At 47.8% G+C, this 26,012-nt stretch overlaps 1 protein-coding gene across 1 annotated transcript in view; it reads left to right on the top strand.

Annotated features, from left to right (window-relative positions):
• The first annotated feature begins 17,593 nt into the window (after positions 1–17,593).
• The window catches only part of EFHD1 (EF-hand domain family member D1), a 39,674-nt gene continuing 31,255 nt past the window's right edge, over positions 17,594–26,012 (top strand). The window contains exon 1 of the mRNA XM_082631008.1: positions 17,594–17,970. Within this exon, the coding sequence (XP_082487134.1) occupies positions 17,678–17,970 (293 nt within the window). The 5' untranslated portion in view covers positions 17,594–17,677. The remainder of the gene's footprint in view (positions 17,971–26,012) is intronic.

Below are 26,012 nucleotides of genomic sequence, written 5' to 3'. Positions count from 1 at the left end.
TCCCCCGAGTTTTTTGGGGGGCCAGACAATAACACCTTCCGGGGAAAGAACAATTACTGCAGAGCCATAAGCTGAACAATTCCCCAAGCTCATAAGCACTAAGAATTGAGTTCCCATCAGCCAAAGTGAAGAGATTTCATTGAATGCATAGGGTGTTGGGTAGAGAGCCCAGAAGTGCCACAACTTAAAAGTGGGTTAAATTGGCGGTAAAGGAGAGACCAGTCTTGAAAGAGCTTAAAAACAAGTCTTAAAAGATCAAAGTGATCTGCAAATAAATTGCTTGCCGCAAAAACTCCAACACTCTTTAAAGGGACACAACAACACCCAGCACCCCAAAACAAAAATCTCACAATGTCTGACATCCAGTAAAAAAATTACTTGACATAAGAATAAGAAGTAAAGGACTTCCCTGGTGGCACAGTGGTTAAGAATCCACCTGCCAGTGCACGGGACACAGTTCGATCCGTGGTCTGGGAAGATCCCACATGCTGCAGAGCAGCTAAGCCCGTGCACCACAACTACTGAGCCTGCGCTCTAGAGCTTGCGAGCCACAGCTACTGAGCCCGCATGCCTAGAGCCCATGCTCCGCAACAAGAGAAGCCACCACAATGAGAAACCCACGCACCACAATGAAGAGTAACCCCTGCTCGCCACAGCTAGAGAAAGCCCGTGCAGAGCAACAAAGACCCAACACAGCCAAAAATAAATAAATAAGTAAATAAATAATAGACTTAATGATTAAAAAAAAATAAGTAAAAGGTTGCCTGTAGCCTGAGGAAAAATCAGATTATATTAACTGACCCAGAAATGACAAAAGATGATAGATAGAACTTTTCAAATTCCCATTCTAAAATGAGCTCCTATTAACATTCCTTGATGAAACTTGGAAACGGGATCCTGCTTCTTATCCCTCTTGGGAAACTGTTTCCACCTAACAGTGCACTGAGGTCAGCTTCCCCTGCAGTGACCTTAGCACCAGGCTGGATGGGAGCTCAGTCTTTCCACATCAGGCCCTGTTGCCTGACATTTTAACTCCAAACTTCCACTTCAGGAGCAATGTCACCTTCTATGGGAAGCCCTCCCTAACCTCCCGGGTCAGGTCCCCTGTAATACGTTGTCACCTCCCTGTTCTTTCATCCTGGCTATTTATCACAGCTGGTGTGAATTTATGTGAATGTTTTATTAATATCTGTCTCCTCCATTAATGCCCTGAGCACAAGAACTGAGGTCGTGTGTTCCTTGAATCTCCAGCACGAAGCACAGTGCCTGCATGGGGTGTCATGATAAACATTTGCTCAATGAATGAACAAATGCTATGGCCATAATGAATTTTATTTGGTCTTCAAAGCAAATTTTAAGAGTGTCATTGACAAACCATTGGTACCCAGAAGAGGGCGCTTCAAACTCCTGATGAACCGGAACTCGCCGGGTTCAGCCTTAGGTGTGCTTCAGGAAAGCATACCAAGTGCAGGTAAATAATATTCGGGCCCCTGTGTGGCTTCCTTTTGATGATTTAGTCTTAACAGAGGCCTTTCTCCGAAGTCATATCACTCACTTTCTTCAGGACGACCATGAGAGCATCGTCCTTACAAGTAAGACAGTCCCCAGACGGAAAGTGGGAGGGTTGTAGCTGGTGCTCTTTAAAACCCCTTTCAGTTTTGAAAGTCTGTAATTTTCGACGTTAACCAGACAACCTTTTTTTTCTCTTTAAATTTTAGCTTTATTGAGGTATAATTGACATATAAAATAGTAAGACATTTAAAGTGTACATTGTGGTGATTTGATAAATGTATACATTGTGAAAGCATCCCCCACTTAGTTAATTAACACATCCATCACCTCACATAATTTTCTTTTTTCTTTTCTTTCTTTTTTTTTAAGGTCTACTCTCAGCAAATTTCTTGTAGCTTTGTAGGGACGCGGTAATTCCTCGCTTCCGCCACTAGGTGGCACTTTCAGGTTTAAATCCCCTGCCTGGCGGGATTTGAAATCCTCTTCACTTTTAAACCCGTACTCGAGTTTGTCCTGTAGACGAGAGGATTGGTAACTAAAAGCTTGTAAGATCTCGCAGCCCCCTACAACCCTAGCAGGCGGGTGGAGGTGGAGAAGCCCGCAGTCGGACTCACCTGGAACATTAGTGAGAGGGGGACCCACGCTCTCCCTCCTTCTCTGCTCCTGATTCTCTAGCGGTCTCTCCTGAGGGGCGGGTCGAGTGCGGAGACCCGCAGGGCTGGAGACGCCCTGAGCAAGTTCTGCAACGCACAGACCCTCGTCTTTAAAGTTAGGGTGCACAGGATCCGCCTCCTTGGTAACCCCAAGCTGGGGCACCTCCGGAAATAAAATAGAGATTCCCAGTCTCCATCTCCAGAGATTCTGCTTCCGGTTAGGGTGGGAAGATTAAATAAGACGTATCCTAGCCTGCAGGACTTTTGGGAAATCAAGTGAGGCCATATATGTAAAGATCCTAGTACCATGGGCAGCAGGCAGCACAGAGTAAGTGTTGGTTGAATGGGAGCTTTTATTATTTATTTTATTTTATTTTATTTTATTTTATTTTTTGCGGTACGCGGGCCTCTCACTGCTGTGGCCTCTCCCGTTGCGGAGCACAGGCTCCGGACGCGCAGGCTCAGCGGCCATGGTTCACGGGCCCAGCCGCTCCGCGGCATGTGGGATCTTCCCGGACCGCGTCCCCTGCATCGGCAAGCGGACTCTTAACCATTGCGCCACCAGGGAAGCCCGCTTTTATTATTTTTACCACTAGCAGTAAGCAACCCAGGTGCCTATGATTATCTGTGCGTAGTAGATGCCCAGTAAATATTGTCAAATGAATCAACAACCTCCCAGTCAGACCCAGGGGGTGGAGGCTCCAGACCCCATTTGTAGGGACAAGGGAACTAGTATGATCAGGGCACCCACCCTGTCCACTGGGTTTCCAGGGGCCCCTTGGTCCCACATGTATCCTGGAAGTGCAGGGGGGTCCATCCTAAGAAGACAGCTGCCTTGGTGAGCCTGTCCAGAGCCCTAAAGCCAGATGAGGACACCGGCTCTGCAACCTGGCCCACAGTGGCATCTTGGGAGGGGGCCGTCCACTGCCCCCGGACCCCCTCCCCCATCACATGCATGACCTTCGTGGCAAGATCTTCCATAGCTAGAGGGCTCCAGTCACCTGGGGAATGAAGAAATAGTTGTCAGGGGCAGGCCCCAGCAGCAGATACCCTGTGGCAGTCAGTTGGAATGCAGTGGCAAAGAACTCAGGGAGGCGGGTGTGCCTGCCTTGCTCCCAGCTACTCACCGGCTGGTTGGAGCCACTTCTGCATCTGAATCTCCCTTCCTTGGGCAGAGCAGTTCTGTTTGCCCTCCTAAACCTCAGAGATTCCAAGAACTAAATCTGAAACCCCTGAGGCAAGAACTGTCCCAGTGACGTACTGCCATCAAGAAGCCTCTGCTGGCATCCGGAGAAGGGGCAGGTAGGAGGCCTCCATGCCCAGGGGGTTCCCACCAACCAGCCAGGTGACTCAGGGAACCATCTGCCATGTGGTTCCCCATGACCTCCAGCAGGGGGCAGCCTGTCTGGGAAATTGGGGGCCATGCTCTCCCAACCGGGTGCAGGCTTCCTCAGGCCAGCTCCCAGGTGTCCAGAAGAGCAGACGGCAGCGATCAGTATCCAGTAAAAAACCAGCCTGCCTGGCCCTTTACCTGCCAGGGCTCCAAATGAGGAAACATTAACACCAGACATGAGTTAGGATGTCAGAGTCCGTGTCATTTCAGCTTTGCTTTATTCTCATTTCTGAGTAATGCCCAAATCAGCTGAGCTTGGAGCATCACCCGTGCACTGAATTCCTCCCTCTTTTGGATATTTTTTTCTTCCAGTTTTATTGACATATAATTGATGTACAGCACTGTATAAGTTTAAAGTGTACAGCATAATGATTTGACTTCCATACATTGTGAAATGATTACCACAATAAGTTTAGTGAACATCCAACACCTCATATAGATACAAAATAAAAGAAAAAGAAAAAAACCTTTTCCTTATGATGAGAAGTCTTAGGATTTACTCTTAACAACTTTCATATATAACATACAGCAATGTTAATTATATTTATCACGTTGTACATTACATCCCTAGTACTTATCTTAGAGCTGGTAGTTTGTCCCTTTTGATCACCTTCATCCAATTCCCTCGCCCCACGCCTCACCTCAGGTAACCAGAAATCTGATCTCTTTTTCTATGACTTTGTTTGTTTTTGAAGTATAATTGACCAACAATACAATGTTAGTTCCTGGTGGAAAACATAGTGATTTGATATTTCTATACATCACAAAATGATCACCACTGGATGTTTTATTGACATAAAAACAAGCATGAGGGACTTCCCTGGTGGCGCAGTAGTTAAGAATCCTCCTGCCAACGCAGGGGACACAGATTCAAACCCTGGTCCGGGAAGATCCCACGTGCCGCGGAGCAACTAAGCCCCTACGCCACACCTACTGAGCCTGCACTCTAGAGCCCGCGAGCCACAACTACTGAGCCCACATAACACAACTACTGAAGCCCACACACCTAGAACCCGTGCTCTGCAACAAGAGAAGCCACCGCAGTGAGAAACCCGCACACCTCAACAAAGAGTAGCCCCCACCGGCTGCAACTAGAGAAAGCCCACACACAGCAACAAAGACCCAACACAGCCAAAAGTAAATAAATAAATAAATTTATTAAAACAAACAAACAAACAAGCATGAGTTTCAAAAGATACCAATAAGGAAATTAAAACGCAAGCCACAGACTGGCAGAAAATATTCACAACACATATATTTGGCAAAGGACTTGTATCCAGAATACATAAATACCCTCAAATACCATCACATTAGGGTCAAGTTTCAACATATGAATTTTGGGGGGACACAGACATTCAGTCTATAGCATTCATCATGACTGATGCGTAAACTGTGGTGTATCCATACAATGCACTACGGCTCAGCAGTAAGAAGAAACCCAGACTTATTATACACATGAATCTCAAAATCAGTTTGAATGGAAAAAGCCAGACACAAAAAAGTACATACTACATGGCTCCACTTATATAAAATTCTAGAACAGGCAAATGAATGGAAAGTGGCAGAAAACGGATCCGGATTACCAGGGGCAGGGGTAACTTGCCACCCAGCACGAGGGTCTCACTTCTCTGCCTTGTGTGTGCCCTGCTTGGCGGGCACGCCCTCCCGTCCTTGCCAAGCTATCAGCTTCAGTGTCTCTCCTCCCTCCAGAGGTCTCCCTGAGCCCCGAGGTGTCAGCACTTCCTTGGGCTGTCTCCATCACAGCACTTTGCCCCGTTGTGACCCAGGGCCTGGCACAGAGGATGCCCTCAATTGTTGTTACTGATGAATGAAAAGCAAAGGATCGTTCTTTCTGTCTTAGAGATGAAGCTGAAGCTAGAAGGCCATTTTCGCATGTTCTTCCAAATTAGCAGCTGACTCAGCCCGCTAAGGCCTAGTCCTGGACATTTTCCCTACTCCAGAAGAAGAGAGGGCTTTCCAAGGCTGGGGAAGGGGCGGCCAAGCCTGCAGGGATGGAGTTGGAGGGTTGGAGTCAGGATCAGGCATGAGAAACCCTGCGTCTGGGCCCCTCCCACGGCCAGCTGTGCGCCTTTGGGCAGGCACTTACCTCCTCTGAACCTCAGTAAAATGAGCAGATACCACTAACCTCAGGGTGGTGTGGGCTTGAAGACAGTGCTGTACAGAAAGCCCCTTCCAGACAAATCACTCCTTCTTTGTTGTTGTGTTTATAATCATTAAAAACAAAACAAACCAAAACCCTGTGTAGTTTGGTAGTAGATACAATGGATTGATTTTCTGATATTTAGAGGAAGAAATTAGCTCTGTACCAATCCCACCTTCTTCATGTATATATATGTATAACTATATATAGTGTTACACCTGTAATTATATGGCTATAAATAATAGGATTATTTACATAATTTTGCTTAAAACCTCCAGGTTTATATCGTACATATTCAACCGAATAACCATGATTCCCCCTCTTCTTTAGTTTCTATAATAGAGTAGATTTGGTGTTCTCCACCAGACCTTCCTCTATAGCTTTTCCATGCCTAGCCTTGTTTATTTGGATTTATCTCTGGATGGTGCTGTCCAGCACGGAAGGGTTTTGTTTTTTCAAGAAGTCACAGGGCTGCATTCCCTGAGCATCTGCATGTTGCCTAATCCTTGTAAGAATGCTTTGCTGGGTAATATTTTTTTAAGTGTAGTCATCTTTAATTATCTTTTTTTTTTAATACACTTGTATTGAGGCACAATGTTGTTCCAGCTCTTTGCTATGGTGTAACAAACCACCTCAAAACTTAGTGGTGTTCATGGCAGCATTATTATTCACAATAGCCAAAAGGTGGAAGCAACTGGAGTGTCCACTGATGGATGAATGTGTCAGCAAAATGTGGTCTCTACGTACAATGGAATACTATTTAGTCTTAATAAGGAAGGAAATTCTGGCACATGCTCCAACATGGGTGAAACTTGAGGATATTATGTTAAGTGAAATAAGCCAGTCACAAAAAAACAAATACTGTCTGATTCCACTTAGATGAGGTTTCTGGAGTCTTCAAATTCATTGAGACAGAAGGTAGAATGCTGGTTGACAGGAACAGGGGTGAGGGGGAGAGGGGAGTTGTTTAATGGGTGCAGAGTTTCATTTTCCCAAGATGAAATATTTTGGGATCTGTTGCACATATACTTAACACTACTGGACCATACACTTAACAATTATTAAGATGATAAATTTTATGTTGTGTGTTTTGTTGTTTTCTTTTAACCACAATTTAAAAAAACACAGTGATGTAAAACAGCCACCATCATTGTATTATGTTCATGGGCTCTCTGAATCAGGAGTTTGGGCACAGGGAAGGTGGTTCTTCTCTGCTCCAGGATATCTGGGACCTCAGCTGGGGTGACCCCAATGGCTGGGGCTGGAAGAGCTGGGCCAGAGAGTCTGCTTCCAAGATGATTCTTTACTCACATGTGTGGCACATGGGATGGACAAGCTCCTCTGGGCCTGCAGACTATAGCCCTACAGGCGGCACCTCCAGCCTGGCAGCCTCAAAGTAACCAGGCTTTTTGCACAGGGGCTCAGGGTTGCAAGAATGAATGTTCCCAGCAGGTGAGGCGAAAGCAGCATGGCCTTTCTTGACCTAGTCTCAGAAGCGATGTTGTATCACTTCTACCATATTCTTTTGGTCCACCAGCCACATGAGCCCATCCAAGTTCAAGGGGTAGGGACACAGACCCTCTCAATGGGAGGTGTGTCAAATCATTTGTGGCCATGACTGTGATGTGATTCCCTGGTGTCTCCAAATCACGCTGGCCAGTGTAGGCTTTTGAAATCAGGAAGGGCCGAGCTGCTTGTCTGCGTAGCCGGAATGTGGGTGAGGGCTGCAAGATGCTCCCCCCGCCCGCCCCCCCACCCCCGCAAAAACAGGCTTAGTTGGTGCCCTGGTGAAAGCTGGAGGGCCTGGGCCTGCCCTGTGGCTCGGGTTCTTTTCCTTCAGCCCCACCGTCAGGCACCCCCTGTGCTGCACCTGTAGCAAAAGGGTGACATTAATTCCACACCTGCTATAGGTGCTTTACATGCAATCAGTCATCACAGCTGCCTCGTATGTCTTGTGGGTAGTATTATAGGCACAACTTGTTTTACTGCGCTTCGCAGATACTGCGTTTTTTACACATTGAAGGTTTGTGGTAACCCTGCCTTGAACAAGTCTATTCGTGCCATTTTTCGAGCAGCATTCGCTCACTTCATGTCTCTGTGTCACATTTTGGTAATTCTCGCGATATGTCAAACTTTTTCATTATTGTTATATTTGTTATGGGGATCTGTGGTCAGTGATCTCACTGAGGGCTCATATGACGGTTAGCATTTTTTAGCAATAAAGTTTTTTGGGGTTTTTTTTGGCCACACTGCATGGCTTGCGAGATTTTAGTTCCCTGACCAGGGATTGAACCCAGGCCCTCAGCAGTGAGAGCATGGGGTCCTAACCACTGGACCACCAGGGAATTCCACGATAAAATATTTTTAAATTAAGGTGTGTACATTGTTTTTTTAGACATAATGCTATTGCACACTTAATAGACTACTGTATAGTGTAAATGTAACTTTTATATGCACGGGGAAACCAAAAAATTCATGTGACTCGCTTTATTGCAGTGGTCTGGAACCAAACCTGCAATATCTCTGATGACGGCTATATCTTTGTTGTATATATGATAAAACAGAAGTTCAGAGAAGTTAAGTAACTAACTCAAAGTCACACAGCCGCTGAGTGACAGAGGCAGCATTTCCACAGCTGCTCTCCTCCTTCCACCTCTGCCCGCATGACTGAGGGCTCCTGGTTCTGTGTCTAAACGGAAGAGCCAGAATAGTTTATTATTATTAGATAAGATAGCCAAAAGCCTATCTTACCCTGTGCTATATGTAAAGACTGTCAGAGAACTTGGGGGATCAAATGAAGTGTAATATCCCTAAACTCTTTAAGAAATGCTCTTATCATCAGGTGCCTGACAACCAAGCAAACCTTTGAACCTCAGAGGTGTCCCCTCTGCAGGGGGAGGGCGGCCCCACCCACTCCCACCAGCTTCCTGCAGCCACTGACAGGGCGCCAGACTGGAACAAATAAGGAGACCCAGAACTGGGACCAGTGGCACAGTTTGGTCTTTATTTTAGGATATTATTCTCAGGTCCAGCATCCATGGAGCACTGGGTCAGATCTGGGTGGATCCGAGTACCTTGTGTTAGGGACAAGTTGAGTGTGTGTGTGGGGGGGTGGGGGTGGGGTTGGGGGCGTTATTTCAAATCAGAGGGAGCAGAGGCCAGAGGTGAGGCCAGACAGGAACTTCTCAGTAGCAGAACTTCTTCACCAGCTGAGGGTCAGAGCCAGGGAGCAGGGACCCCTGTGATTTGCCTTAGTCCTGAGTTATCCGAGATGGTAGCCACCAACTGCAAGTGGCTATCAACCACTTGAAATATGGCTAGTTTGAATTGAGATGAGCTGTAAGTGTAAAATATACCTCAAATTTCAAAGCCTTAGTAGGAAATAATGTAAAATATCTCATTAACATTTTTTACATTGATTACCTGTCGAGATGATAATATTTGGCATATATTGGGTAAAAAAATATATATTATGAAAATTAATTTCACCTGTTTTCTTTTAGTTTTACTTTTTAAAATGTTGGTACTAGAAAATTTAAAATACCAAATACACATTCTAAAATAAAAGTGTGCATTCTATTTCTATTGGACAACACTGTTCTAGACCAGTTCCTCCTGCCTGGGTGAGCAAATGGAGGACAGATGGGCAGAGGGCAAGTCGGCTTCAGAGGATGGCATTGTCCCCTATCGCCCTTCCAGAGAGACGAGCTCTGGCTGGATTCAAGGAAGAAGGGGAGAGATCTGAACGGCCTCAGGGAGGGGAACCAACACTTGACTGACTAGGTGAGCAGGGGGAGGGAAGGCCAGCCCTGATGGGCGTGGTGGGGAGAAGAGAGGGCAGGGTGGGTGATCTGACAGTCACAGCCAGGGGTCCCTAGAGCCGTGGGAGGGTCTGGCTTGCCTCTCCTCCAACCCTGTAGAATTCATTTTCGCCCACTCATAGTTCTTTGCTGCTCCATCAGGTGAGAAATAGGAAAGTGAATTATTTTCGCTTTCAGCAGCATCTACTACAGCCCAGCGTCTCTGCTTTCTGAGCAGGCAGGGAGCTGAGGCCACCCAGGGAACTTGGGTCTGAGCTCATCGACACCCCTGGGAGCTCCCTGGCAAGTCCCCAAGGCCACAGACGTGGATGCCTGGAGCCAAAGGGGCCTGGGGACCAGGCCTCCCCTGGGGGTCGGAGCCTCTAGGTCCACCCTGGGGCCTGGAGTCTGAGGTTTAAAGCACTCCCCAGCTTTTCTGCCTGATTCTCTGCCAGGAATTTCTCCGGCAGCTGTGCAGGGCAAGGAGTGGTTAGGGGTTCTTTTTGTACTGACTGGGCTAGAGAGAAAGGTGAGAAAACCCATTTAGGTAGTGCCTGTGGGCTTTCCTTTGCGGAAGATGCAGCCAGCCTGGGGTCAGATAGGTGAGTCACTTTAAGGGTTTCCCAAATAAAAATAAAGACCTGAAACTTGCCCTCAAGGAGACATCCCTGGAGAAAAGGAAGAAGTAATTGAGGGCCTTCTGGAAACAGTTGGTAGTATTTGCTATCAATAATAACACTTGAGTTCCAAGCACAAGTTAGAATTTTGGACTTTATCATGTAAGTGAAATGTGTCAACATGACCTATGCATAATGGTACAAAGTTATGCCTAAATCAAGGCCCCATTACATGTGCAAGGTAGAGTGATGGATTTCAGTGTAACAGAGTATGGAGAGTTTGGTTTGGATGCTTTCCATGTTGCATTTAAACTTCAGGAAACTATCACTTAGCCGTTTTGGTGTAGTAACAAAGAAAAATAATAACCACAATTATCTGAAAAGACTGAACAAATACTCCTCTCTTTTCCAATTATATATCCAACTAAATTCCCAGACATCTGTGGAAGCCTGGATTTTTGTCACATACTGCAAACACAGCAACAAGTTGCAGCAAATCAAATGTAGAAGCAGATGTGATATCCAAGTGTCTTCTATTAAGGCAGGGATTAAAGACATGCAAAAATGTAAAACAATGTTTTTCTTCTCACTTATATTATTCATGTTAATATGTAATGGCTTACTGTCATCATTTAAAAAATAACAGATTTATTTAGATATAATTCACATGCCATAAAATTCATCTTTATGAAGTATACAATTCAATGGTTTTTAGTATATTCATGGAGTTTGTAAAACCATCATCACTCTCTAATTTTATTTATATTTATTTATTTATTTATTTTTAGTAGATCTTTATTGGAGTATAATTACTTCACAATACTGTTAGTTTCTGTTGCACAACAAAGCGAATCAGTCATATGCATACACATGTCCCCATATCCCCTCCCTCTTGAGCCTCCCTCCCACCCTCCCTATCCCACCCCTCTAGGTCATCGCAAAGCACCGAGCTGATCTCCCTGTGCTATGCGGCTGCTTCCCACCAGCCAACTATTTTACATTCGATAGTGTATATATGTCGATGCTACTCTCACTTTGCCCCAGCTTCGCCCTCCCACCCCACGTCCTCAAGTCCATTTGCTATGTCTATCTCTTTATTCCTGCCCTGCAACTAGGTTCATCAATACCATGTTTTTTTTTTTAGATTCCATATATATGTGTTAGCATACGGTATTTGTTTTTCTCTTTCTGACTTCACTCTGTATGACAGACTTTAGGTCCATCCACCTCACTACAAATATCTCAATTTCGTTTCTTTTTATGGCTGAGTAATATTCCATTGTATATATGTGCCACATCTCTATCCATTCATCTGTCGATGGACATTTAGGTTGGTTCCATGTCCTGGCTATTGTAAATAGAGCTGCAATGAACATTGTGGTACATGACTCTTTTTGAATTATGGTTTTCTCAGGGTATATGCCCAGTAGTGGGATTGCTGAGTCATATGGTAGTTCTATTTTTAGTTTTTTAAGGAACCTCCATACTGTTCTGCATAGTGGCTGTACCAATTCACATTCCCACCAGCAGTGCAAGAGTGTTCCCTTTTCTCCACACCCCCTCCAGCATTTATTGTTTCTAGATTTTTTGATAATGGCCATTCTGACTGGTGTGAGATGATACCTCATTGTAGTTTTGATTTGCATTTCTCTAATGAGTAAAGATGTTGAGCGTCTTTTCATGTGCCTCTTGGCCATCTGTATGTCTTCCTTGGGGAAATGTCTATTTAGGTCTTCTGCCCATTTTTTAACTGAATTGTTTGTTTATTTGATATTGACTTCCATGAGCTGTTTGTATACTTTGGAGATTAATCCTTTGTCTGTTGTTTTATTTGCAAATATTTTCTCCCATTCTGAGGGTTGTCTTCTTGTTTATGGTTTCCTTTGCTGTGCAAAAGCTTTTAAGTTTAATTAAGTCCCATTTGTTTATTTATTTATTTTATTTCCGTTACTCTAGGAGGTGGGTCAAAAAAGATCTTGTTGTGGTTTATGTCAAAGAGTGTTCTCCTCTACGAGTTTTATAGTGTCTGGTCTTACATTTAAGCCTTTAATCCATTTGGAGTTTATTTTTGTGTATGGTGTTATGTAGTTTTCTAATTTCATTAATTTGTGTCTTGTGTTCTTCCTAGGGTTTATCCTGTATGGGACTCTCTGTGCTTCCTGGACTTGGGTGACTATTTCCTTTCCCATGTTAGGGAAGTTTTCAACTACAGTCTCTTCAAATATTTTCTCAGACCCTTTCTTTTTCTCTTCCTCTTCTGGGACCCCTATAATTTGAATGTTGCTGCATTTAGTGCTGTCCCAGTGCTGTCTCTGAAATTGTCTTCGATTCTTTTTTTCTTTTTTCTTTATTCTGCTCCTCGGCAGTTATTTCCACCGTTTTGTCTTTTAGCTCACTTATTCATTCTTCTGCCTCAGTTATTCTGTTATTGATTCCTTCTAGTGTATTTTTCATTTCAGTTATTATGTTGTTCATCTCTGTTTGTTTTTTCTTTAGTTCTTTGTTAAATGTTTCTTATATTTTCTCAATCCGTGCCTCCATTCTATTTCTGAGATTCTGGATCATCTTTACTATCATTACTCTGGATTCTTTTTCAGGTAGATTGCCTATTTCCTCTTCATTTATTTGGTCTTGTCGGTTTTTACCTTGCTCCTTCATCTGTGACATATTTTTTTGCCGTCTCATTTTTTATTTATTTTTTTATGAGTGAGATTGTGTTCCTGTCTTACTGGTTATTTGGCCTGAGGTTTCCCACACTGGGGTTTGTAGGCTACTGGGTAGAGCTGGGTCTTGATGCTGAGATGAAGAACTCTGTGAGACTTCACTCCAATGAATATTCCCCGGGGTCTGAGGTTAGTCCAGTGGTTTGGACTCAGAGCTCCCAACGCAGGAGCTTCGGCCTGACCCCGGCCGGACTCGTGAACCAAGATCCTGCAAGCTGCCTGGGGCGGCAAAACAACAACAACAAAATAACAAAGTAAAAAATGAAATTAGACTAGGAAACTAACAGATATGTTAGGAAGAATATAAAAATGAAAATATAGATGAATCAACAATCAGAAGGTACAACAGTACCACAATAGTAAAGAAGAGCAGGAGGGGGGAAAAAAAAAAAGGAAAAAAAAAAGGAGGGGGAAAAGGCCTTGGCTGTGGAGGGCGGGGCCTAAGCAAGGGCGAGGTTTGGGTGGTGGGTGGGGCCAATGCTCAGGACCCACAGGGTTTGAAAAGGCCCTGGGGGCCTGGGGGGTGGGGCTTAGGCTCAAGGAACAGAAGGAGTCCAGGTGTGCCCCCCAGCCCTGGTCCGAGAAGGCAGGGGACCTCAACTGGGAGCCCAGCAGGCTTTCTGAGCTCGAGTGGGCGGGGCAATCACCCTCCACTCCTCTCCCGCTCCGCTCCTACCGGAGGGCTCCTCCCGCCTGCTGATCTCCCCAGCCTCAGGGATGCTGATCCTGTCTGGCCTCCACTTCTCCTCCCCCCTCAGTCCCTCTACATCCTACCCCTACCAGTGCACTGTGGGGTTTCTCCCATCTCCTTGGGCGTCAGAGTCCCCCAACAGCGGCCGGCAGGTGCCCTAGTTGTGGGGAGGCGCTAACTCCACGTCTTCCCCCACCGCCATCTTGATTCTGCCTCCACTCTCTAATTTTAGAATATTCTCAATTCAGTGAGCTAGGGCGTGAAGAGACTTAGAAAGAGCACCTGGCACTAACATTTACCTCATTTTAAAAAGACAAAACAGGGCTTCCCCGGTGGCGCAGTGGTTAAGAGTCCGCCTGCCGATGCAGGGCACACGGGTTCGTGCCCTGGTCCGGGAAGATCCCACATGCTGCGGAGCGGCTGGGCCCGTGAGCCATGGCCGCTGAGCCTGCGCGTCTGGAGCCTGTGCTCCGCAACGGGAGAGGCCACAACAGTGAGAGGCCCATGTACCGCAAAAAAAAAAAAAAAAAAAAGACAAAACAATTTCCTCTAAAACATATCAAAGCCCTGAGATTTTGACTCATTGAAGAAGTTGATAATGTGAAGATAAGACTGAATGCATCCAAAGATGGACGCAGCCCCAGGTTTCTGCCCTCTTGGAAGGGCTTTCCCTTTCTGGACTTCATTTCATTCTGACTCCTTTGTGACTTGCAGGTCCGTACTTCTGGAGGGCCCAGAGAATTGTGCCAACACATCCGGGCTGAAGGACATACCTGTTTTTGTCTGGATGCCACAGAACCACAATAGACTCAAGCCTTTAGGGATTTTCAGAGGGAGGACTGGCAAACTGTATTTTCCAAAGATGGCCACAATGATACATATCCCATCTCACACGCTATTCTTCGATGATGTTGTCGCTCCTCCATTGAGAGGTGGAGATTTGTGTTCTCTCCCCTTCACGACTGCTCTGACCAATAAAGTTGAGTTAAGTGATTTCAGAGCCTACTTCATAAAAGGTGATACGGTTTCTACCTGACTCTCCCTCTTTGCAAGCCTGCCCTAGGAACCCCGTGACCATGTTGTGAGGAAGCGCAGGCCATATCAAGAGGCCACGTGTAGGTGTTCTAGCCAACAGCTCCAAGCAAGGGCCAAGCATCAGCCAGCATCAATCCCGTACCTGGGAGGGAATGAATCTTCAGATGATTCTCGACCCCAGCCTCAGAGCTGCCCTTGCCTACTCCAAGTGGATCAGAGAAGAGAGTTCCCCTTGAAGGTCTGCCCAAATTGCAGATTCATGAGCAAAGTAGATTTGTTGTTTGGGCCATAGGTTTGGGGATGGTTTGTTACACAGCAATAGAGAACTGAAAAAGAAGTCTTGCAGGTAAAACACTTTTGATTTTCCCTATGAAATGCAAAAGCTCCTATAGCCATCCCAGAGGAATGTTAGTGAAATAAACGCGCTCATGGGATGACACAGGCAAAAATATTGGGCTGGCCAAAAAGTTCGTTCGGATTTTCTGTAGCATCTTATGGAAAAACCTGAACGAACTTTTTGGCCAACCCAATACTTTCGCCTGCTCTACAGATAAAATATCCACCCTCTCGTTCTTCACCATTGCAAGCAATAACATTTGTTTTCTGGTATAATAGTTTTATATAGTCACTGTAGAAAAGTCAGGGAACTGAGAATTAAAATAGTTGATGAAAATGGTTTGAGTCCTAGCATTTACAACTGTTAATAATTTGGTCTCTTTCCCTTTAGTTGTTTTTTTTTCTATACATAGAAATGTATTTTATAAAACATGGGTCATATTTGCACAGTAGTACTCATATTGACCCATCATTCAGTAATCTTGTTTTGAGTTCTTTGTCAGGCACCCAGCTGGACACTGGAAAAAGGGAGATGGGAAGCAGGGTTTCCAGTCTTGGCTGTGATTGTGCCTCACTTTGGGTCACTAGTGAGATACTGAAATTTTCTCCCTAGGGGTGGCCAGTTGTTGCCTGGTGAGCGTTCTGGGTACCTTCTGCTTTGGTGCCAGGGGTTAGGAGGCATTCCCTCCTCCACTCTTACCTCAGGGCAGAGAGGCTTGGGGATGCCTGGTGGGCACAGCCCCCAAACTCTGCCCCTGGTAGGTGATGTGCCTTTTGAGTGGTGCCTGGGGGACAGCTTGTATTCCACATGTATGTGACTCCAAAATGCTTCCTTAGAGACCCACTGTGCAGCACAGAGCCTGTAGTTAACAATATGGTCTTGTGTACTTGAAAATTTGTTAAGAGGATAGACCTCATGTGCAGTGTTCTCGCCAAAAAAATCGCCAAAACAAAAACCAAAGGGACACAAGGAAACCTTTGGAGGTGATGGAAATGTTTAATACCTTGATTGTGGTGATAGTATCATGGGTGTTTGCACATGTCCAAGTGCATCAAATCGTGTACATTAAATCTGTGCAGTTTTTTGTGTATCAATTGTACCTCAATAGAGCTGTTTTTTTTTTTTTTAAAGCTCTTTCTCATTCGGAGGCACTTAAATGAAAAAGTCGAATTGCATTTAAAATCCATTCTCATGAACATGAGAATTTTCAACATTATACTTGAATCATAAATGAAAGAAAAGGAAGAGCTATTAGAGTCTTTAAATTTAATGTGAACTGTGGTAAATTTTAGCCTGTAAAACGGTTGCTGACATTTTTTAATACCTATTCACGTAAAGTTTCTTGTTGATGTAGAGTGTTAAGAATTTTACATCTCTTTTTTTGGTGTATGTGTGTGAAATAATGTCACATAAAGTGTTCACAAATGACAAAAAAAAGCAAATCTAGTCACCATCACCAGGTCAGGAAGGGTAGCGTCCTGTGGTGTATTTGAAGGGGTCCATCAATTGCCATTTCAAGCATTAAATCTGATGTAAAGAAGGTCATTTATAAAACCGAATAAAATTGTTTAGTAGGGATGTTAAAAAGATTCTATTTGATCACTTTATTTAAAAACAATATTTTCCCTAATTAAAAAAATGTATGTATATATATATATATATATATATATATTTTTTTTTTTTTTTTCACTAGGCCTCTACAGATGCTCAGAATCCCTGGCAGGACCTCTGTGGGCCCTACATGCCTGCATGCCAAAGGCTGGTCCTGGGTCTCAGGCACCCACAGCCGGGTGATGCAGACCTGCCCTGGGTCAGCAGTCCCTGAGGCAGTCAGAACAGAGTGTGTCCCAGTAGGGGCGGATCAGTGTTTACAAGATTCTTCTCAAGGCTTGGCTGATGTAACAGCCATCCTTAGGGGAGTGACGACTGTACTTGTTTTTTACCCTCTTGTTAAAAAGGCTGATTTATTTCTTTATTTTCAAGCTTCTTTTTCTTTTCTTTCTTGTGTTTCACAGAAAAAGCCAGAGCCCCCGAAGTGGCGCTGGTGTCTTACCACCAGGAGAGCCACGAGTTTGTCTCCCTGGCTTGTTCTTTTTTCGGTTTGCTTATTTGTTTTTAGTATGTTTTGGAAACATTTCTTTTCAGTGAGTGAAATTCAGCTTCCCCTTCCCCGCTCTCCCTGCGGGCGCCTCCCTCACCCAGACCTCGAGACCACTGGGTGCCACCCACAGCCTTGGGGGCGCGTAGGTGTCATCCGGAGGCGCTCGGCTCCCCTCACCCCCAGTCTGTCCCCCGCCGCGAGCGGCTCCAGTCTGGGCACTTCTGGGGGACGAGAAAGGAACCGCCAGAACGGTACTGAAACTTTCCCCGGTGCCGTTCTCCAGGGACCACAGGGTTCCTGGGCTCCCTGGGAGCGGGCGGCAAAGTCAGAGTTGATCCGAGGGTCCACTCCTCGTCCCGGAAGGCGCTCAGCTCCCGGTCTGGAGCCCCAGGTAGTGGAGAACAGGTCGAGGTCACACACCTGTGGCCTCTGGCCTGTGGCCGGGCGGGCTGTCCCCGAGCCCCAGCGCCTCCTTAAAGCCGCGGCTCCGCCCCGCCCGCCGCCCTCCCCCCTTCGCCCTCCCCCTCCCCCTCCCCCGCCCATGTTCCACCCAACCGCCGGGTCCCCGCCGTCTTGGCGAAGTGTCGCAGAGTCGCGAGTCGGCGAGGAGCGCGCTGTCAGCCCAGTCGCCGCGTCCCCGGATCCACCGCGGCCATGGCCAGCGAGGAGCTGGCGAGCAAGCTGCAGCGGCGAATGCATTGGGAGGAGGTGGACGGCGGACTCCAGCCTGCGCCCCGAGCCGCCCCAGTCCCCGAGCCCCAGCCGCAGCCCTCCGCCTGGGCGCCCACCGCCAGAGCCGACGCCGAGCTGAGCGCGCAGCTGAACCGACGGCTGGACATCAACGAGGGCGCGGCGCGGCCCCGCCGCTGCAAGGTCTTCCACCCTTACTCCGAGTTCCCGGAGTTCAGCCGCCGTCTCATCAAGGACCTGGAGAGCATGTTCAAACTGTAAGCTCCCCGCCGCGTCCTGCGCCGTGCGCCCCCGGGGACCCTGAGTCCGGGGGAGGGGGGAGGTGGCGGTGGGTTGGTCTTTCTGGCTGGGAGTCCCGGACCCCGCTTGGGGGGGGGGTGGGACACAGGGTGGGATAGTGCAGGTGTTCCAGGGGTGTCTTTAGCATTTGACCCAACGCCCCCCAGGTCCAGCGCGCCCCGACCGATCCCTGCGCGGTGGTGGTGGGGGGGATCCAGCGGGGCTGGGACACCGAGAGCAGGAGCCGCCGTTCTCCGTGACCCAGGTCAGAAGTTCCCCTCGGGCAGCCGAGCCCGAGTCCGGGGCTCCCGGGTCCGGACGGCGGGTCCCGCCCCCTCTGCGGGCCGGCTCCGAGATTTGCCCAGGGCGCAACTTCTAGGAAACGGAGACGCGCCGCGCCTCACCTGCCAACTTTAACTTTATCTCCCGAGGGAGAAATTAGCCTCGTTGTCCTTTATCTTTTAAAACAAAGGAGGAAAGTTATCCTTGGCTGCCGCGCGGGGTTTGATGTACCAACAGAGACTGAGAACGGGGAGTTTGTTAAACTCTTCACGAAAGATCAGGACGTTCCTGGAACGAGCACGTTCAGGGAGCCTCTTGGGAGCGTCGCCTTGGCTGTTTTCCCCCTTCTTGCCTCTTGGGCAGGAGGCGCCCTTCCGGAACCGGACAAGGCAGGTGGCAGCTGGTCCGGCGGGGGCTCATTCCGGCCCTGCCGTGTCAGCCCCATCGGGCGGTGGAGGCAGCGTAGAGAGACCCCCGGTAGTCGACCTCGTAGCTTGGCAGCTCCCTGGGCCTCAGTTTCTTCATCTGGAGAGTGGGGGAAGTAATCGTCCCTGCCTTTTAAGGCCATAAAGTATTTTGCACACCGTAAGCTCCTAACTGAGCTATTAATATTAGTTCCAGAATTGGGCCAAGACCGGAAAAATGCCTGGGGGAGCGGAGGCCGCCGGCCAGGTCAGGCTTGGGGCGGTTTAAAATGCGCTTGGAATGTGTTTGTCCTCCCGCGTGGAGGTTCTATTTAAAGGCGCTCTGGCCGGCGCTGTGTGGCAGGAGCCTGGGCCCCTTCCTGAGGCTGGGCTGTTGTCCAGCCCCAGCCCCTGCGCGGAGGTCAGCAGAGGCTGGTACCCGGAGCCTCCGCATCTTCTCCGCTTCCCTAACACCCTGAGTTCCGCGTCCCTGGCTTCCAGGCACTGATCTCTGGTGTTAACACCCGTTAGGTATAATTTGGGCCATTAAGGAAGGCTGAGTTGAGGCAAAAGAATGCACTGGGGCAGAGACAGAAAAGTGAATGGTGCGTCACAGCCCCTTTGATTTATTTGGGGTTATGCATTTCCTGGCATTCTGCTCCCTTTCTGGCTGCTCCCAGGTCCCAACACTTCCTCCCAGTCCAGCTGGCTTCAGAGGGCACATCTTGGGGACCTTCTTCTTCCAATCACTGTGGGGTGATTCAGATTTCTTTCATTTATTTTTATTACTATTATTTTTTTCTGCAGAACAATCTTTGAAAGGATGTTTGTTTGTTTGTTTGTTGGCTGCCTAAGAGTAATAAAGGGAGTCCACACAATCAGAGGGGCTTGGGAGACCAAGCAAGGTGGCGTTGGTGAGGAAACAGATACCGGAAGAGGGTCAAGCTAAAGGGAAGCCAGTGTGTGGTCTGGGGTCCCACAGAGCTGGCAGTCCAGCCTGAGCACAAGACTTCTTCCTCCAGAGCTACTGTGTCAGTCACAAGTCTAGGTTGGGTTTTCTGTCACTTGCAACCAAAATTGGCATAAACAAAAAAGGGATTAATGGGTTCATAAAACTAAAAAAGGACTGGTGTCAGGTATGGCTGGATCAGGGAGCTCAAATGATGTCATCAGAGCTTAATTTCTTTTTCTTAACCCAGCTTCCTCTCTGTGTTGTCCCCATTCTCAGGTGGCTTATCCCTGGTGGTGACAGTGTGGCCACAGCAACTCCAGCAAGTCCAGTGGGAAGAGTAACCACAGCAAAGACCTTACTGTGTGTGTGTCTTTTGTAGCTTTACTATTGCTTCTTATTGTCTCTGAACCAATTGCTGTGGCCAGAGCAGCCCGTTGCTCTGGTTGGCCAGGCCTGAGCCACGTGCCCTACCCCTGCGGAGACTAGCAGGGGGACTGGCAGTGGGGCTCTTGCTGAGGAGGGGGGATTTGCGCTGCTCACTGTGAAGGTCCTTCACAGCTCCATCCCGGACCTGACTGTGGGCAGACTCAGCCCTTCAGCCTCCAGTGTCCTGAGGCAGGACTGGCAGCTTCGGTCATCAGGCAGTGGCATCTGAGGCACGAGTAATTGCAAAGAAACCTTCCTGGGGATTTCCCCCCATGTCCTAGAAAGCAGGGGAGGCAAGACTGCTCCAGTTAGAGTCGGCCAAGTGGTGGCTGGAGACACCAGTGTGGCAGGAGGAGCCTGACAGGCATAGGGTCAGAAAGGGCCTAGGACCTGTGACCCTGGGCAAGCTACATGGTCCCTCGAAGCCTTAGTTTCTTGCTGGTAAGAGTACCACCTTCCCATGAGGGCCAGGTAGCTGCTGTGACTGCCAGGGACAGGGGCCACTCGGGGAATGATATTTCCCCCAACAGTGGTTTGGAAAGGCCCCCCCCACCCCTTAAACCTAGTATCAAGACCCAATTATCTTGGGACTTCCCTGGTGGGCCAGTGGTTGAGATGCTGCGCTTCCACTGCAGGGGACACAGGTTCCATCCCTGGTCAGGGAACTAAGGTCCCACATGCTATACAATGCGGCCAAAAAAAAAGAGAGACCCAATTATCCATCATGAGTTTGAGGAAGGTGGGGCTATAGTCCCCTCATTCCAGGGTCATTAGCTGTGATCAAGGGCAAGTTGCTTAACCACTTCTGTCTTTTCATCTGTAAAACGGGGGCAACCCTTTCTTTCAAGGGTTTGGTGAGAACTGAGTGAGAGGAGGGGGTGGCCAGTGCCAAGTCAGCATGTGACGTGGAACAGGGGCCTTTTGCTGAAGGCTGTCCCCCCTCCACCTTGGCTCCAGGCTTATGTCCATGTTTAGAACGCTTCCCGCCCTGCCGTGCCTTCAGGCTGCCCTGCTACCCACACCCGGTCCCCCCCTGAGCTTCCAGACTCAGCCTCCTCCAGCTGAGCCCGATGGGGTTCCCCTCAGGTGTTTCCACCCAGTTTCCTCACCCGGGAGGCAGCTGAAACTTTGCTCTCCCCACCCCACCAGGGTCAGGGACTCCCCAGTCTGGGAGATTTTGTCACTTGGACATCTCTGACACGGCTCTGGTTTTAGTCCTCATCCATCCTCGGTGCTTGGCACGTGGCGGTGACTCTAGTTGATGGACAAACCCCTCATCTCATGGAGGGCCACTTATGGTTGCTAAGTCAGGCCAGCCCCCCTGCTACCCCCGGTCTCTCTGCCATCCTGCTACCCTGAGCTCCCTCCAGGCGGCCAGCTGGCTCCAGGACCCTCTCTGCCGATCTCGCTAGCCCTGGGGGCTGCCTGCACCCACTGCCCTTGCTCAGGCTGCGGTAGGCTGTGGGCCCCCTCCTACCTGGGAAGGCTGCTGTGGGGCTTGGGATTTAGGGATTTGCCACCCGTTGACCTGGCAGTACCACCTGTCCTGTAGCTGGCCCTCCGCAGCTGATGAGCTGATGAGGTCCCAGCTTTGCTCACAGCCCAGCCCAGCTTTTCTGCTGGCCCTCTTTCATATTTTCCTGTTCCTGCTGTCCTACTTGACTTTTTTAAAAAAATGGCATGACTTAAAAAAAAAAAAAAAAAAAAACCCCAAAACTACATCTGGGTAGGTCCTCTTGAAAGCCTAATTTTTGCTCACATCCCCGTCCCCATGCGCACTCTTGCATCGACACTTTTCTGCACATGCTTTGGCCACTCTCTGGGCTGGGCAAGCGCATCCCTTTGTGGTGCCTCTTCTTCCTGGAGAAGCCCTGGGCATGCCCACCCCTCCCCGACTCGTCTCCCTGCCCTGTGGGTGTGTCACTCCGCCATCACCCTGTCCAGTCAGCAGCTGCTCGTTGCCACACATCTGACCCCAACTGAAATGTGTCTTTTTCTTTTTCCTTTGGTTTTTATGCATAAATTTAAAGAAAATCATGTGAAAAATCTCAACTTGTTTTTCACGCTTTCCACATTCTATCCATTGCAGAAGCAGTGTTGTGAGGCTGTTAAGAGCGTGAACTTGGACCCGGGTTTCCTGGGTTCAGACCCCAACTCTACCACTTGCTACATGGAAGGTTACTTTGGTCAGGTTACTACTGAAAAGCTCTGTGCCTCAGTTTCCCCTTATGTCAAGTGGGGATAGAAAAGTACCTGCCTTGTGAGTTTATTGTGGGGATTAAATAAATTCATGTATATGAAGCAGTTAGCTCAATGCTTGGCCCGTGGTGAGGCCAGTAAGTTTCAGGCACTAATTTTCACAGCCATAATTTTGGTGGATATGCAAATTGTGTGTTGTCCTTTTTGTTAAATAATTTGCAAACACTTTGCAATGTCTGGTTTCTCCTTTGAAGTTGATTTCACCTGCAGCTTGAGCTGTGGAGTGGGGACGTGGCCGCTTCGTGGGTAATTGGTCCCCCTGGGACTGCCCCCAGGGCTCTGTTGAGGGGACTTATTCGTTCTACTTCTGGGTGAGTGGATGAGTGTCCTAGGGCTGCTGTAACAAGGACCACAAGCTGGTGGATTAAAACAAGAGAAATGTATTCTCTTACCGTTCTGGAGGCTGGAATCTGAAATCAAGGTGTCAGAAGGTCCATGCTCGCTCCAAAGCCTCTAGGGAAGAACCCTTCCATACCTCTTCTAGCTTCTGATGGTTGCCAGCAATTCTTGGCATCCCTGGCTTACAGACGCATCACCCTGTCTTGATAGTCACATGGTGTTCTCCCTGTGTGTGTGTGTCTTCACGTGGCCTTCTTGTAAAGACACTAGTCCTTGGATTTAGGGCCCACCCTAATCCAGTATGACTTCTTTTTTTTGGCCACGCTGCGTGGCTTGCAGGATCTTAGTTCCCTGACCAGGGATTGAACCCGGGCCACGGCAGTGAAAATGCTGAGTCCTGACCACTAGACCGCCAGGGAATTCCACAGAATGACATCATTTTAATTCAATTTATTATATCTGCAAAGATCTTATTTCCAAATAGGTCACATTCTGAAGTTCTAGATAGCTGTGAATTTTTTTTGGGGTGGGGACCCTCTTCAACCCATTACTGCCCCTGGGCAGAGGTGCTCTGTCTATGTGCATCATGACATGTCAGAGTCTTAACCACTTTAGATTGTTTAGGTGATTTAGGAGGTCTGAGATGTAACCAAAGCCAGAATGATTCCTACCCTCAACAGAAGGGGGGATCAGTCTTCTCAAAGCCTAACCCTATTTCAAATGGAGTTGCCATCTAACTACAGAAAAACAATACCAATAGAAAACCCCCAACTTGTGCCAGGAGTGCACTTACTTTCAGCAAGAATTTCGCTTTTAATCCGTTTCTAGATCCAGATTCTGATGTCGCCTTAGAGTTCACTCAGAACCTGACTTGACAGGAACAAAGTACGCCTGTTCTTTTTGTCCGGGGCTATATAGATTCATGCAGACACTGCAGAACGTGCCTTGATCTTTTAAAGTTGATTTTCCTATTTAAAAGTATTTCACTTAGGGATCTCTTACATTTTCAAGGTTTAAAAAACCCTGGATCCTTTCCAGCCTGTGAACACATCAGCTTCTTGGAGCGGGGGTCATTTATTTGCCTTTGTATTGTTGGGACCTACTACAAATGAGCCTGGTGTGTTGTAGAAGAGAGAGAATTTTCTAATGAGTGTGGGAAGCCAGAGGCGTCACCAGCCCCGCCAGAGAAAGTTCCCTCTCCGTTTCCAAGAGTGTTACTGGATAGGCTGGGCCAAGAGAATAGTGGCCTGATTTTAAACGAAGAGTGAGACGGCCCCGAAGAAACTGACTCTACAGTGTGTGTCCAGGGCTGTAATACGAGCTGGTGGAGCGGTGAAGGTTAGACAGGAAATTTTAATTACCTTGGGCTTATCCAGAGGCCCCTTTCAAAGGGAGGTAATGAGGGCAGCCACTTAAGGGTGGACCCAAATACAGCATCTTAAAATGCAGCTGTGATGTTCTTGCAGCGTACTAAAAGCTTGTGTTTCAATGCCCCAGAGAGAGGGTGGGGAGAGGAGCCTTTGGCTGTGGGAAAGTTGTCTTTTTATCAGAATCGGAAATGATGACATCATGGACGCCCTGCCAGGACGTGACTCCCCATCACTGCTGAACCCCGAAAAGGCAGGGCTGCCCCGGAACTCTTCATTTCTCATCTCCCCCACCCCCAGTTTCTTTTTCTCCTCCCTAGACTTTTCTCTAAGGGAGGGAGGAAGGGATGTGGACTTGGGGGGCTGGGAATTTGCCAAAGGGGTGAAGGGAGCCCCGTTAAGGAGGTTTACTGGGGAGGTGGATCTTTATCTGTATCTTTTGAGCGAATTGCCTTATACACAGGGAAAGGTGGATGGAAATAACTGGAAGTTAGTTAAGTGATTTTTTCCCCCTTAGAGAAGGGCGAGGGCTTCTGACTCTCCTGATTGTGTCTTTAGTGCACGGTGATCCACCTTAGAGTCGAAATTCCCTCACCTGCACTGGATCTTGCACATTTGACTGTTCTGCTTGAAGGTGGGGCAGGAGAACCCAGGGCTTGTCTGAATTCCTGGCGGGCAGTCAGCCAGAACCCAGGCCGGCTTCTGCTTGGGGCCTTGGTCTCCAGCAGAAAGACGCTGTAACCGGTAACTGTTTCTTAGAGAGGTTTAAGCACTGGTTTTCTTTGCCCAGAGTGTGATGTCCGGGGAGCTGGAAGGAGGTGCCACTGTTTCTGGCACTTTTATCTTTGCAGAGAGTTTCCTTTCTCCTCATTCCTTGTTTCTCACCTCCTTTCTCTGGGAAGCCTCCTCCACCCTCCTTATTACAGAGCATCACATTTTGTGAGAATTCGAGTGACTTATTAAAATCTTACATAACGCCAAAAAAAAAAAAAAAGTTCTTTTTCCTTTCTCTCTTGCAAAATTAGTTAAGTGCCTAGTTTCAAGGCATTAAGGTCCAGGGGACTCTAACTTTATTTATACTCTTAGCCCTGTGATACCTCCCCACCCACCAGACTAACTAGTAAATAGAAATACCATCTTCCATTGAATTTGGGGGGCTTGGTGGACACGGGCTACATCATGTGTGGTTTCACGGCGTGGCTGAACCAGTGATCTCTAAGGATGTGTCGAATGAATCAGGTCTCAGGCTCTGGAGCTAGTGGCTGCCAGGCCTGTCCGTGACTTGGGGAAGAGATACTCAGTGTAGGATCCCAGCACACACGCTAGGTTTTGCACAGCTTGCTATTATTAGCTTCCTGCTTCATGAATATCTATGTATCAGGTGCACTCTTGCAGGCTCACATTCTGCAGCCTCCCCCTGCTTCTGTGTCCCTTCAGTGTTGGTGATTGAAGGGCTCCCCTGGTCCTAAATGCTAGATGGTCCTTGGAAGGCCTACATACAGGGATATCTGAGTTGTTGGAGCGTGGACTGTGCCATCCTGCAGGATGAAACTCTACCTGTGCTCTATGGCCTGCCAAGACACAGACCCAAGTCCCGCACTGAATCCTTCTTTGGTTCCAAGGCTGCACGGACCTTCTGTGACCCCTTTCCCAGTGCTCCCACCCCTGGGCTCCCATGGCCAGCACTGTCTGTACATTTGCTAATGTCTGCTCCTAGGATACCATAATGATGTTAATGATTAGCCTCTTTCTCACCTGCTGTCTATGAGCTATTCATTCATTCATTTTTTTCATTCATTCATTCAGTTTTTTCATTCATTCAGTGAAGCACATGCCAGGTACTGGTAATATACAGATTGATCTGGAGGGGTTTCTGCCCTCGAGAAGCTCTATGAACTCTGAACAATGGGCTGGATTTAACATGATGCTGCTTGACAGGGAAGGATGCACATCCTGGAAAAGCCATCCACCACCCATGTATAAGAAACCCC

The sequence above is a fragment of the Mesoplodon mirus genome, assembly GCF_964341445.2.
Source record: "Mesoplodon mirus genome assembly, chromosome: 8".
NCBI classification, from domain to species: domain Eukaryota; kingdom Metazoa; phylum Chordata; class Mammalia; order Artiodactyla; family Ziphiidae; genus Mesoplodon; species Mesoplodon mirus.
Note: the sequence above shows the minus strand (reverse complement) of the source record. Positions and strands in the feature narration are given on the sequence as shown.